The sequence below is a fragment of the Anabrus simplex genome, chromosome X (assembly GCF_040414725.1).
Source record: "Anabrus simplex isolate iqAnaSimp1 chromosome X, ASM4041472v1, whole genome shotgun sequence".
In the NCBI taxonomy this organism is placed as follows: domain Eukaryota; kingdom Metazoa; phylum Arthropoda; class Insecta; order Orthoptera; family Tettigoniidae; genus Anabrus; species Anabrus simplex.
The window spans coordinates 218372178-218387689 of NC_090279.1; the positions used below are offsets into that span (position 1 = coordinate 218372178).

General features: G+C 38.6%; 1 protein-coding gene across 1 annotated transcript in view; it reads left to right on the forward strand.

Annotated features, from left to right (window-relative positions):
• Positions 1–14954, forward strand: part of LOC136886799 (protein I'm not dead yet-like) — a 98049-nt gene extending 83095 nt beyond the window's left edge. The window contains exon 13 of the mRNA XM_068230968.1: positions 14829–14954. Coding sequence (XP_068087069.1) covers positions 14829–14954 — 126 coding nt within the window. The remainder of the gene's footprint in view (positions 1–14828) is intronic.
• Positions 14955–15512: the final 558 nt, after the last annotated feature.

Here is a 15512-nt window from a genome sequence, read left to right on the forward strand (position 1 = left end):
GTGGGTTGTTCACTACTCCTCTGGTGATGAGTTAGAAAGGCAATAACACAGCTCCGTTCATAACACTGTACTACTGAATGAAGTGTGGAACCCTATTGGGAAGGCTATATTACTGCCCTTCCCGATATAGAGTACAGGTACAGCAGCATCATACAAGCCTGCTTCCAAGAACAGCATGTCTAAATAAGTACACACTGATATAAGGACCAAAAACACATACGCATCACATTAATAGACGACTTCACTACAACAGTAATAAGCTGCCAGGATTCACAGAGTAACGGATTACGCATAACATGTACCAGAGTGACACAGAAAGAAAATGAAGGAAGACAACAAAGCGATGGCTGTTCCCACCATTGTGCTTCCTCCCTGCGAATGCGTTTATGAAATAGAAAATATTAAGTGGTTATTTTAATAACACAGGGCAAAAAACGCCTCATCATTTTTTCTTTCTTTCATAATACAATGTACAAGTACATTATAATACTCCTTAATCACTAGGAATTATGTGTGGAACAGGGGGTGTGTTCACTCCTTGTAGGTCCATAACAGCAATACTGTTTTTTTAGTGTGGAATGAGCTATAGTCAATACGGACCAACTAAGGATCCAAACTGGTCAGATTTTTTGAATCCAAATGATTTACGCACATCTGTAGGCTACATACACTCAATGCCATAACCAGCCAGGAACTTCATTTAGAAACACACAAGCAACTTCCTCAGCACATCACCACCAGTAGTAAGCTGTATGAACAGTATGGACATACACTATTACGCTAAATGCTGGGGTAAATTTAGCTGCTTGGCACCTCTGGGCAGAGAATATTTCCACCCCTTATTTTGACTTTAATGTATCACCACCAAATAAGTTACTTCTGTACGTAGATGAATAAGAACAACAACAACAACGTTGAACTCGCCAAACTCAAGTCAGGCAACGAGTCGTTTTCCGCGTGCTTTCTTTGATGCAAATTCATTGATCACATTTTCATAATTTGGCTGCAGTGTTACATCAGAATTCTTGGAAGTGAAGGCAAGACTGTTGACTTGATCTTGTGACACGAATCTTTTGAGGAGTGAGAAAGAGCGATCAGCTGTACAACTGGTTGCAACGGTTGACAAAAATATTGGTACCAGTAATGCAATCTCTAAATTGGGAGATAGATCTTGAATGTAGTTTTTAAGCAACATTCTGTACAATGAACTTAAGGTTCAGTCAAACAGAGAGCAGACTGTCAGGGACCGGGGTAGTCCAACAGAACGCAAGCAGTCGCAATCAAGTGTGTACGAACTTCATTCAATATCTTCTTTCTTGAACTCGTGTTAGTTTCATTTTAATCAAATGCCCAATAGTTCCTCACTCCTTCTATTTGTTTTGAGTAAAGCAAAATGAAAAAGAGAAGGGGTGCATGAAATAAATAAAAAACTAGCGAAGTGCCGTGAATTGATTTCATTTGATGACTGGTTTTTCATATATTTTATCTTTACAGTGTCATTTCTTTATTTATTCAATTGAAATGTGTAAGTAAGTAAATAAATACCTGGCTTCCACGTTTCTGCCTTCTCTGACACATTGTTGTAATCGGTGTGCCATAAAAGTGTTCATGACCATGCACTAGATCAATTAATTTCTCTGTGTCATCTGGAGACATTGTTCGTTGCTGCCCATGCAAACTCTGTAGAAAATTACAAGTGGAAGACTGCCCGCTGCAGTCTTGATCGCACCGCCAGATCAGCTCGCATTCTCTTTGACCAGAATGATGCAATATTGCAGCAGAAAGTGCCTGCAGCAGGCAGTGCAATCTGGCTGCATGGACAGTTCACTTTCTGTTTTACTGAACCTTTAAGGAGGATTTACTCATAACATATGCTTTAATAAAATTAATAAACTCATCACTCAAAAATTCTTCCAAGTCATATTTGTAACACTTTTGTGGTTTTCTAACATATTTTAATAGTTCATTATTTTTCTCATCCAGGTAAATTACATAGGAACTCAAATTTGTTATAAAACCCTTCCAACAACTTTTCTCTAATTCAGATATCAATCTGAATATAATAAGCACAAATATACATCCATACATCTTCATTATAGATTGCTATGATTTTCAGTGCTCAGTCTGTGAATTTACTAACTGCTGCCACAATCCTCTATTTCTGTGGGCTCATTTACTTCTATACTCTCATCTTTAAATCGTTAGAAACCGAGTCTAACAATCATCATCTTGGTCTCCCTCTGCTCTTATTCTTACCCTCCATAACAGAGTCCATTATTCTCCTGTGTAACCTATCCTCCTCCATTCACCTCACATGACCCCTCCACCGAAGTCGGTTTTGCGTACAGCTTCATTCCTAACTTAACCTCTATCTCCTCATTCCGAATACCCACCGTTGTTGTTCCCAGCTGTTTCTACTAAAAGTCATGCTCGCTACTTTCATATCTGGTACTGAGTCCACCCAGCTATCACTTCCATAAAGTAAAGTTGGTCTGAAAACAGACTGATGTAAAGATAGCTGACTTCCTTTTTACAGAATACTGATCCCTTACTGCACCTTGATTCAATCTCACTTACTATATTATCATCCTAAGAGAACACACATCCTAATTACTTGAAATTACCTGTTCCAGTTTTGTATCGCCAATCTGACATTTAATTCTGTTGAATTTCTTACCGACTGGCATCAATTTAGTTTTGGAAAAGCTAATTTTCATACCATATTCATTGCACCTACTATCAAGTTCCAAGATATTAGAATGAGGGCTTTTGGCACAGTCTGCCATTAAGACCGAGTCATCAGCATAGCCCAGACTGCTTACTACATTTCCACCTAACTGAATCCCTCCCTGACAGTTAATATTTTTCAGCAGATGATCCATGTAAACTATGAACAATAAAGGTGAAAGATCACAGCCTTGTCTAACCCTGTAAGTACCCTAAACCAAGAACTCATTTTACCATCAATTCTCACTGCAGCCCAACTGTCCACATACAGTAAATGCCTTTGATTGATTGTAATAATCTACCCTCCAGTTTGGCAAACATTTTTTTTTTTGTTAGGGGCTTTACGTTGCACCGACACAGATAGGTCTTATGGCGGCGACAAACATCTTTTCCCTCTGTACTCTGTCATATGCCTTCTCTAGATCTACAAAACATAAACTTCTATTTCTCATTTAGCATTAAAAAAAAAAAAATTGTGCATACTGAAAATCTGATCCTGACAGCCCCTCCGTGGCCTGAACCCACACTGCTTTTCATCCAACTTACTCTTTACCACTGATCGCACTCTCCTTTCCAAGATACCAGTGAATACTTTGCAATCCTTCCAGTTCCCTTGCTTATAGATACATCACCATTTCAGGTCTAATTTCATCCATTCCAGCTGCCTTATGTCAATAGAGCAATGGAGTTTATTTACTATCCTCAAGCATAATTTCACCAACATCATTGTCCTCCTCCCCATGAGCTTGGTTGTTTGCGACATCACTAGGATGATATCCTTTTATACTCGGAACATTTTCAGAATATTCCTTCCACCTGTCCAATGATTCCCTGGGAATTAGGAGTTTACCTGAATCACCCAAAATTATATTCATTTTCTTTTTCCCTCCCTTTCTAAGATTCTTTGTTACTATCCAGAAAGGTTTACCTGCTGCTTGACTTAGCCTTTCCAGGTGATTACCAAAATCTTGCCATGACTTCTTTTTGTATTCAACAACTATTTGTTTTGCTCTGTTTCTTTCATCTACATACAATTCCCTGTCTGCATTTGCCCTTGATGGAGCCATTTCTGATAAGCCTTCGTTTTACGTTTACAAGCTGCTCTCACTTCATCATTCCACCAAGATGTTCACTTTTTCCCATCTTCACACAGTTGTTCCTAGGCATTCCCCTGCTGTTCCTACTACAGCATCTCTGTATGTCACCCATTCTCTTTCTATATCCCGAACCTGTTTACTGTCCACTGTTCGAAACTTTTCACTAATCATATCCATCTAATTCTAATTTCTTTGTCCTGGAGATTTTCTACCCTTATGTATCTGCAGACCAATTTCACTTTCTCTATCCTAGGCCTAGAGATACTTATTTCACTATAGATCAGATAGTGGTCTATATCATAAAAATTAAAAGAAAAAACATAAACCCTCACTAAGAAGGAGGTGCAGACTGGAAAGAAACAGAGTTAGAAATGGCTGTGGAAGTAAGGAGAAATTGAAGGAACTTACTAGAAAATTGAATCTAGCAAAGAAGGCAGCTAAGGATAACATGATGGCAAGCATAATTGGCAGTCATACGAATTTTAGTGAAAAATGGAAGGGTATGTATAGGTATTTTAAGGCAGAAAAAGGTTCCAAGAAGGACATTCCAGGAATAATTAATGAACAAGGGGAGTGTGTATGTGAGGATCTTCAAAAGGCAGAGGTATTCAGTCAGCAGTATGTAAAGATTGTTGGTTATAAGGATAATGTCCAGATAGAGGAGGAGAGTAAGGCCAAAGAAGTAATAAAATTTACATATGATAACAATGACATTTACAATAAGATACAAAAGTTGAAAACTAGAAAAGCAGCTGGAATTGATCAGATTTCTGGGGATATACTAAAGACAATGGGTTAGGATATAGTACCATATCTGAAGTACTTATTTGATTATTGTTTGGTTGGAGAAGCTATACCAGATGAATGGAGAGTTGCTATAGTAGCCCCTGTGTATAAAGGAAAGGGTGATAGACATTAAGCTGAAAATTACAGGCCAGTAAGTTTGACATGCATTCTATGTAAGCTTTGGGAAGGCATTCTTTCTGATTATATTAGACATGTTTGTGAAATTAATAACTGGTTCGATAGAAGGCAGTTTGGTTTTAGGAAAAGTTATTCCACTGAAGCTCAACTTGTAGGATTCCAGCAAGATATAGCATATATCTTGGATTCTGGAGGTCAAATGGACTGTATCGCGATTGACATGTCTAAAGCATTTGATAGGGTGGATCATGGGAGACTACTGGCAAAAATGGGTGCAATTGGACTAGACAAAAGAGTGACTGAATGGGTTGCTATATTTCTAGAAAATAGATCTCAGAGAATTAGAGTAGGTGAAGCTTTATCTGACCCTGTAATAATTAAGAGAGGAATTCCTCAAGGCAGTATTATCGGACCTTTATGTTTTCTTATATATATAAATGATATGAGTAAAGGAGTGGAATCGGAGGTAAGGCTTTTTGCGGATGATGTTATTCTCTATAGAGTGATAAATAAGTTACAAGATTGTGAGCAACTGCAACGTGACCTCAAAAATGATGTGAGATGGACAGCAGGCAATGGTATGTTGATAAACGGGGTTAAAAGTCAGATTGTGAGTTTCACATATAGGAAAAGTCCTCTCAGTTTTAATTACTGCATTGATGGAGTGAAAGTTCCTTTTGGGGATCATTGTAAGTATCTAGGTGTTAATATAAGGAAAGATCTTCATTGGGGTAATCACATAAATGGGATTGTAAATAATGGGTACAGATCTCTGCACATGGTTATGAGGGTGTTTAGGGGTTGTAGTAAGGATGTAAAAGAGAGTGCATATAAGTCTCTGGTAAGACCCCAACTAGAGTATGGTTCCAGTGTATGGGACCCTCACCAGGATTACCTGATTCAAGAACTGGAAAAAATCCAAAGAAAAGCAGCTCGATTTGTTCTGGGTGATTTCCGACAAAAGAGTAGCGTTACAAAAATGTTGCAAAGTTTGGGTTGGGAAGAATTGAGAGAAAGAAGAAGAGCTGCTCGACTAAGTGGTATGTTCCAAGCTGTCAGCGAAGAGATGGCGTGGAATGACATTAGTAGACGAATAAGTTTGAATGGCGTTTATAAAAGTAGGAAAGATCACAATATGAAGATAAAGTTGGAATTCAAGAGGACAAACTGGGGCAAATATTCATTTATAGGAAGGGGAGTTAGGGATTGGAATAACTTACCAAGGGAGATATTCAATAAATTTCCAATTTCTTTGAAATCATTTAGGAAAAGGCTAGGAAAGCAACAGATAGGAAATCTCCCACCTGGGCGACTGCCCTAAATGCAGATCAGTATTGACTGATTGATTCCTAACAGCCAGGTGTAGCAGTGAATTGCCTTATAATTGAAGAATGTATTCGTAACTGCTAAACCCATACTAGCACAGAAATCCAGCAAACATTTCCCATTCCTATTAGCTTCAATATCTTCCACATATTTACAAATAACCCTTTCATACCTGCCAATTTTATAAATAAAAAATAGGTAGATTTTTTTTAAATTCTTGGATTTCATCACGTTACGCCATGGTCTAGGTGAAAAAAGGACAGGAGCAAAAGCCTATATACCTCCAGTTAGAATGTGAATTGACCATTACATTTAAAACCTTATACTAAGAAAACATGGAAATGGTAAGAAGAAAATGTACCTAATCATTCTCATTTATGACACATACACACGAATAATAATATTTATATCACGCTGACACACGCAACAAAATGCATAATAGTTCCCTTTATTAGACTGTAAAATGAATGGAAATTTAATTTTATAGGTATCTCTGAACACTTGAGGATAATGTTTGTTATGTTTGTTGGCTATAACATGAAGAAAAAATACCAGAAAGTGTCACTGATGCAACTCCCTAAAATACATGCAGCTCATTAAAATTTTGAAATAAAAATGAACACAAATGCACAGAAATATGCCAAACTACCACATACACAACAGATCAATGTGTCTTATACATTATTAACATGTGACTTTGACAGAGGGGGAACACATGGCCTACAACTCCAACAAAACTATATGCTGAAATGATGTTAACAGTGCGCGAACCACACATAAACAAACTCATTCTTTCGTCTCGATTAACTGAGTCGCTAGTTCGCGCTAGCCTCTCTTGCTTGTAGGACGAGTTCCCTCCCGAATTCCCAGTTGTAAAGCACACACGCTGCTGCGGTGAGCAGGAAATATGATTCACGAAGGCGACGAACGATACAGTCACGAAATAAACCATCAAATAAATATGCTTGAAAATGAGACTGCGTAAATTAAACAAGCACATAAGAATGTATCTGTTATCCTAGGGGAAGAGTATTGACTGTACTGGAGGTTATATTGGTCAAGAATAGGAAGGAGTAAGAATAAATCAGAAAACGAGTTAAAAAACGGAAAATGAAGGGTTGGCAGGTATGCCCTTTCATATCCTTCAGTTTTATTTCCAAGTCTTGTATTGATTACTATCCTATCCCTGCTGTTGACCCTGACTATATCACTCAAGTGCTTTATAAAACTTGTCAACTTCATTTTCATCTGCACCCTCACATGGTGAATTCTCATCCTAATTCCTCCAACTGCCAAATCTACCCACATCATTCGCTCATTTACATGCCTCACAGAAACTATGTTTCGTGCAATGGTGTTCCTGATAAACAGCCCTACCCCATAGTCTGCCTTTCTCTTTTTAACACCCGCCAAGTACACTTTATAATCTCCTATCTCTTTCTGTTCCCTTACCCAAATATCATGAACTCCTAATATATACAGATGCATCCTCTTTGCTGACTAAGCCAGCTCTACTTTCTTTCTTCCGCAAGCGCCATTAATATTGATACCTCACCATCGAATTCCATTTTGTTCACCAGGTTGATTCCAAGGAATCCCTCGCCTATCAAATGGGAGTGGGACTCCATTACTTGCTTAAAATGTTCTGAATGTGCTCAGTGAAGCAGGAAGCTACCCTTACGTACACATAGTCCCAATGAGGATCTCCATCAGTGGATTGTAAAGTCCTAGTCGCCTGAGCACGTCCGAGATGCCCGACCCTCAGGACCACTTACTAGGCCACTCTGCCTGGCATCAGAAAGAGCATCTAGTCCTAAATTAAAATGAGCCTGGGTGGCTCCATAAGAAGAGGGGAACAGCTGATCTACACGTATAATATCGGGGGGGGGGGGGGGGGGTGGAGTCTAATATAGTGCAAAAATAATTCGTTTTCCTCACTTCGTCTACAATATACTTCACCACCTTTTCTGCCAAAATTGAAGCTCTTCACACGTCCGAAAAGAAAGATATAATGTGTTCCATTTCCCTTTGTTTCCATAAAGTTCTGTATGTTCAGCTAGAAAAGCATCGAATTCTGCTATTGGCTCTAAAGCCAAATCAATATATTTCCAGTATGTGCTGACCCAAACCACTGAAAGATAGGATCTGTATGGAAAAATTATTGACCACAGCAATGACTTGGTTAACTAATCCCTCCAATATTTAACTTCTCTCTCAAACTGAGATGGTTATATATTATCTATTCTCCCTGTGATTTTTCCTCTAGCTTTTAAAGTTAACACAAATTTCCTGTGTTCACTGAATTTTCAGGAGCAGTTAATTGGGACTGGCCATTTTTTTCAGGCACTAAACCCCTGTTTTCTTTTTCTTTTTACAACTTTACTTATGTCACACTGTCACAAATAGTTCTTATGGCAAAGATGGGATAGGAAAGGGCTAGGACTGGAAAGGAAGCGGCCGTGGCCTTAATTAAGGTACAGCGCTAACATTTGCCTGGTGTGAAAATGGGAAACTACGGAAAACCATCTTCAGGGCTGAGCGGGAGTAGGGTTCGAACCCATCATCTCACAAACACAAGCTCACAGTTACGCAACCCTAACTGCATGGCTAACTCGCTCAATCACTCAGGTTATGCAAATTCTGATGTTCAATTACATAATAAACATAAGGCACAAATTATGCCTGCTGGGCTGAGTGGCTCAGACGCTTAAGGCACTGGCCTTCTGACCCCAACTTGGCTCAATCTGGTGGTATTTGAAGGTGCTCAAATACCGTACATCAGCCTCATGTTCACAGATTTACTGGCACATAAAAGAGCTCCTGCGGAACTACATTCTGGCACCTCTGCATCTCCGAAAACCATAAAAGTAGTTAGTGGGACGTAAGGCCAATAACATTATTATTACAAATTATGCCACCCTTGCTTTGAGAGTACACTAAAAACTGTCTATGTTGTTTCTCACCATTCCTCAGGGTTCTAAGAAGCAAACGTTGGAAAGTCAGTAAATTGTCTGCATGAATTTTTAAAATTACAACCACTGTCCATATTTTGTAAAACATGACCTTATTTAGCGATATGATTCACTTTGCAGGATCGTCGCAAATTGAATCACTTTCATCATTCACTCTATTTGCATTATTTGGGGCAAATGAAATTATTTTTTTCTGAGTCATTATTATTGCTTCCAATTTTGGAAATGCCAGACTCTACAACCCACACGCTCTACTGTTTGCCACATTATTACTCGGATGTACCTGGAACAAGGCAGCTGGGTTTTTTTTTTTTTTTTTCTATTATACATCTATTTTTGCAATCTTTCTCACATTTTTCTCTCTTTTTATTGCCTTGTCTATCTTGAGTTTCTGGATGGAGACATACTTAGCATTTTGTGACTGTTACCTGTTTTAATTAAAATTATAATTATTTAGAATAAAATAGCAATAATTAAAAACAGTTATGTAATATTAATAAAAGAATAATGCCTGCTCTTGATTCTTGAGATTCTCTAAAAAAAGGTTGAATAAAATCAAATAATAAAAATGTTTACGTTTATATGTCCATATTGTTTGATTGTTAAATTATGCCTGGTGACGTCAAGTCTATATTGTCTGTCACTGCTTGAAGAACTTGGTAGTAATAACAATGTACAATTCTAAAACACTACTTATCTAATCATGAATGACATATAATTCAATAAAATAATATTTTATAGTGTTAAAATATGCTTCATGATGTTCTCATAGTCTAAAATGTTCAATAGCATTCTTGTGACACACTTAACATCTTGAACTGTGTTGATAAAACATTATTTCCATTAATTGCTCATGGTAAGTTCTAAGGTACATAGGAGAGTTATAGTTGTGAAGAATAATCTAGTATAGTTGTGAAGAATAATCTAGTATGTTCACCAGTATACTGAGACTCTGTTCTTGATGATGCACACGCTCATTTACTTCATCTATTATTGTGCAATTAACCTACTTAATTTATATTTAAACATCATAATGTTCAGTTATAAGTTGCTATATTTTGCAGCATCAGCATCATTAGTAGTTCTGGTAAGTGTAAATGCTCCCCTCTTCATACTCGTGTTCCATTGGACATATCAAATAATCTGTGTAGAAAAGAAAAAGAAAAAAGGGAATGTAAAAAGTGATTTTACTAGTCGAGAATGTCTATTGAACGTGTTAAAGAGTTAAGTGTTTGTCGGGAGCACGCTGTGCACTGCTTCATGTACACCGAGGACTAGCTATTTGCAGCATAGTAGGGGAGGGGTAGTGGAGCGAGGGAAGTACCTCGCGGAGGAGGCGGGGTAGAGCGGGGCGTCTTTTGGAGGTTCCTTTGTGTGTATTGCATTTTGTTTATTAACTTTTTTTTAACACCCCTAGCGTGTGCAGTGCAATGGTGTGCCCACTGGTTTGCGAAGGTCACAGCATGTATGGCGTAATGGTGCACCGTGACATTTGAAACGCCTGCTACGTGGATTTCGTAACAGTTATCTGCTTCATCGTAAGATGGCAGGAAGAGGCAGCTTTTAGCTACACTCAGAGCTAATAATTATTCCCGAGAGAAGTTCGTAGAGCTCTCCACACGTGTTTCACGCTAAAGGACTGCGAGTTTGTTTGTAAACAAGGCAGGTCCAAGCGGAGTGATTTGTGATGCAGAAATAATTAATTTACTGATTAATAGTAGCAGTGAAAGTAATTCAGAGTGTGACAGTGACTTAGAGGATGAGTTCGCGATAACGTCCAGCGAAGATAGTGATTCTGACAATTCATGATAATACGCCAAGAAATGCGAACATCTGTGATATCATAAACCCGCCAATACCTTTCGATTGTGACTGTGTGTGTGAAAATAAAATGGACCCAGCTGAAGGAACATCACTTGGCTTTCACAAAATGTTTGTAGACAATGTTTTGATAGATCTAATTGTTCGTGAAACCAATGCGCACGCTGATAAATACTTGCAGCAACATCGGTTACGCCTCCAATTACTGACGAAATCCCGGCTGTCGAACTGGACGCCCACTAATGCCAATGAGAGAAGGGTGTATCTTGCACTTTTTATATTGATGGGCATTGCTCAGAAGTCTAGTGTGCACAAAGAAGGGACAGAGAAAGGACACCAAGTACCACTGCAAAAATTGCCCAGGACAACCAGGCCTTTGTGTGGACCCGTGCTTTGAAATCTATCACACAAAGTGTCAGTATTGATGTCCAGCTGTCCAGGGATAACCAGGTTAGCATACGTTTATATTATAGTGTAATATGTTATTGTTATTGGGTGTTTCTTTAATAATTTTTCGTCCACCTGTTTGAAAATTATAGCAAAATTCATTAGACACCGCGCTCAACATTGGGAGTAGGCTAGAAATAAAGCACGCTGTGGGTGCAGCACGCTTGAGGGGTTAAATAGGTGCTTTTCAAGAAAGGGATAGCTGTATTAAAGAGGATGTTTACTATATCTGTGATCTCGTTGAGGTTGGAATTAGGATTGCTATACTGGTCCATACTGATGTCAAATTCTTCCAATTAATGGTAATAATATTTTATCAACACAGTTCAAGATGTTTTTAAGTGTGTCACAAGAATGCTATTGAACATTTTAGACTATGAGAACAACATCATGAAGCACATTTTAACACTATAAAATATTATTTTATTGAATTATGTGTCATTCATGATTAGATAAGTAGTGTTTTAGAATTGTACATTGTTATTACTACCAAGTTCTTCAAGCAGCTGAAGATGACCTGAGTAAAAGGTTAAAACTGGCACTGTGATATAGAAATGTTTTATACACCTTACATTAATAAAAGTATTGATTAGGTGGAAGGTTCCTGTCTTTATATTTGTGTATATTGATGTATAGTCGACAACTCACATTTTCCGTCCCCCAGGGATGTGTTCAAGGAGCCATGGAGTAGCTTTTGCTGCCATCTCCACGCAATATAGGAAAGCTGCAAAGAAAATAAACTATAAAACACAGCATGTGCTCGACCACATGGCGTCAGACGAGGTTATTATTATTTATTTAGCATATGGCTAACACATCACATTATAGATACAATAATAATAAATAATATTTACAATTTGAAGTATTTACAGGTTCAAATTATTTACATATTCAACACACAAGGGTGATAGTCTCTTGGGTTTCCCTGGTAGGCAGTGAGAGGACATGTGCCGAACTGTTTGCTTCACAGCACCACAACTGCACGCCGCCGAATTAAGTATTCCCCATTTATGGATGGAGTCGCCACATCTGCCATGGCCAGTGCGAATCCTGTTGATAGTTGTCCAGGTCTTCCGTGGAAGATCAAAACCCTCTGGTTTGTTTTTCAGCCATGGTAGATAGTGATATTCTGATGGAGCACTGGATATCCATACTTGCTTCCAGGCCTGAAGCAGATTAAAGTTAGCGTCTGCTAGGTTTCTGGCTGTTCTAACAGGTGGGCGTCTTGATTTTAGCCTGTTAATAAGAACATCATTCATGTCACCATGGATTGGCAACTGATTGTTGTTAGTTATTTTCTTATAATCTCGTAGGAGAGCATTTTCTCGGCGGAGGTGAGGTGGTGGAATATGGGATAGAACAGGTAGCCAGAAAGTGGGAGTAGATCTAATTGTCCCTGATATCATACGCATAGTGTGATTCAGCTGAGTGTCAATTAATTTGGTGTGACTGCTGTTCAGCCATATTGATGAGCAGTATTCTGCAGCAGAGTACACAAGACCAAGAGCTGAAGACCGTAGGGTAGATGCTAATGATCCCCAGGTGGTTCCACACAGCTTCTGTAAGATGTTGTTTCTTGATCGTAACTTAGCAGCCGTATTCTGAAGATGTTTCTTGAAGGATAGAGTTCTGTCAAGAGTAATCCCTAGATATTGTGGATATGTCAGACGAGGTTGCAGCTGGCCCTTCCAGGTTGGATAGAAAGCGGTATCATATTTTAGATGAGGAACAGATAAACAAAGTGTTAGGAGAAGAATCCAGCAGATGATAGTGATTCTGAGAACAAAATACACGGGACAAACGAACAATCGAGTGATGAAAATGTCAGTAATGATGAAAGCGTGGGAAGTTTGCCGTATGTTGATGGGTGGAAGGAAGTGATGTCCGAGGATAGGAAACTGAAGGAACACGCGTACTGTAAATTCTGGACCTAACATGAACTTGCCACATGATGCAGAGCCTATTGACTATTTTTCCCTATTTTTTGACACCGAGTTAGTCGGCACAATTGTTACCGAGACCAGCAGGTACGCATGTGATAAAATCACCAAACTTCAGCTCAGCCCTAGATCCATATGGAACAAGTAGACTGAAGTATTACTGAAATGAGGGCATTTTTAGGTATCATTATAAATATGGGTATCATTTCATTGCCTGATATAAAGGAGACATTCGATTGTTTCTACAGTATGTAAACCTTGTTCACTGTACATTAATCAGAAAGGTACCCATTTTGAAAAATATGTAGGTTCAGAAATATGCCTTTTTATTTAGTGCACATCAAATTTATATTGAATAGAAATAATAATTCAATAATCAAAGAAACTAGCAGAGAAATACTATTAGAACGGGGAAAAATCAAGAGGACTGATGAATTTAAGTATCTCAGCGAATGGACTGAACCCAACTTATCAGAAAGAGCATCATTATCCATGAGAGTCAACAAATTGGAACTGGCCTATCGACTGACAAAGAACACTTATAACAAAAAATGCCTATCACGCAATCTGAAACTGAAGCAATACACACCAGTCACAGACCAGAAGCTCTATGCCATGGAGTGTCTTTCAATGAACTGAAGAGGTCTGATGGAGAAACTGGAAATCAGAGTGAGGATAATTCTCAGGAAGATGTTAGGTCCGGTAAAGGAAGATGAAGAATTCTGTAGACAATACAATTCCGAGCTCTGTGAACACATAGCAAGGTTATCTGATTGTGCTAGGAAAAGGAGAGTAGCTTCCTATGGCCATATAATAGACTGCCTCCCAAAAGACTGACCAATCGCCTGTTCATCTTCTGGCAGAACAAGGAGATTCGTAGCATTTGCCTGACAGAAACTGAGAAGGATGTTTTAAAGAACTGGGACTACCAGATCTTCAAGATAGACGTAGCCTGAAGGAAGTCCATGGATTTCAAGAATAAACCTGAAAGAAAGGTACCCCCTCGACTGATGAAAGGAAGGAGTTACACCGGCAGAAAATGTGCCAATACTGGGCAAAGACCAATGCCCAACAGTTGAACAAGCGTGGCTTATTCAAACCAAGAAGAAGAAGAATTAAAAAACCGTAACATTTTGTGAACTTGCTTCTTTACCCCGAAACATGTACGTCCTGGCTGCAGAAATATCTCGGATCCATATGACTGCAAAGGGTTAAGCCTCGAGCAAACCCCTTGGTATTATTTGAAAAGAGTAGGCTACGTGCCCACACTGTTCTTACCTTGTTATCATGCACCACATGAGCCGAACATATCATTGGACTCTCCCGGTATGTGCCATGTGCTAAATAACTTAAGAAATCTTCATTACTCAAAATCTATACATTTTGAGTGATGAAGATTTTAATTTTTTACTTCTATTTACCATGGATGGCAGAATTACTTCATTAAAAGTGGGCAAATTGTTCTTTCTCTGTTTGTTGCATGAAAGGAATGTTTATTTGCTGACAGCTGAGAAAGCTGTGCTAGCTTCTCTTGACCTCTGCAGAGGTAAAACATTATTCTGATTGTGTTCCAGATCGTCGCCGGGATTATCCCCAGCATCGTAACCCTGATTGTGGTGTGCGCTCTTTTCCCCACGTGGGGAGATATCGTCTACGGTGCTAATGGCTTCCCAAAATGGGCCACCGACAGAGAAGTGTGATCGTTGTGCTGTATCCTTCGTTTACTGTCTTAGATGTCCAATATTTGTGTAATAAAAGTCAGGTTGTATAAAGACAAGTACAGGAAAAGGGACACATTTTTCCTATCTTTATACAACTTGTTTGTCCTTTCAATAAACCTGTGAACTAAATCGTCATAGCTAAGTGTTTTCTGAGATAAACATCTTCAGCCTGCAAGTTAGTGTTCCGTAGCTCTTGGTCTTGCCCTTCTCCCCATGAAGGGCAGACAGCAATACAAGCATCACTTGATTTGTTACCTGTTGGCTTCCTAATCTTTTACTACTTGTATTCATTTTTTAATGTTTTTTGTTAATTTCCTTTTCCTATTTTTATTCCACTTTCTTCTTTTTCTGCACTCTCACATCAAGATGGAAGATCTGTTGAGATCTGTGGTGTTCGGTGAAGCAACCCACCCCCACTGCACTCTCCAAAATCAACATTTCCATTTTATGAACTCACTTGATAACAAGCAAACAGATCAAACAATAATAAATAAATAAATACAATTTTTTAGGTATTAAAGAACTTATGAAATTATA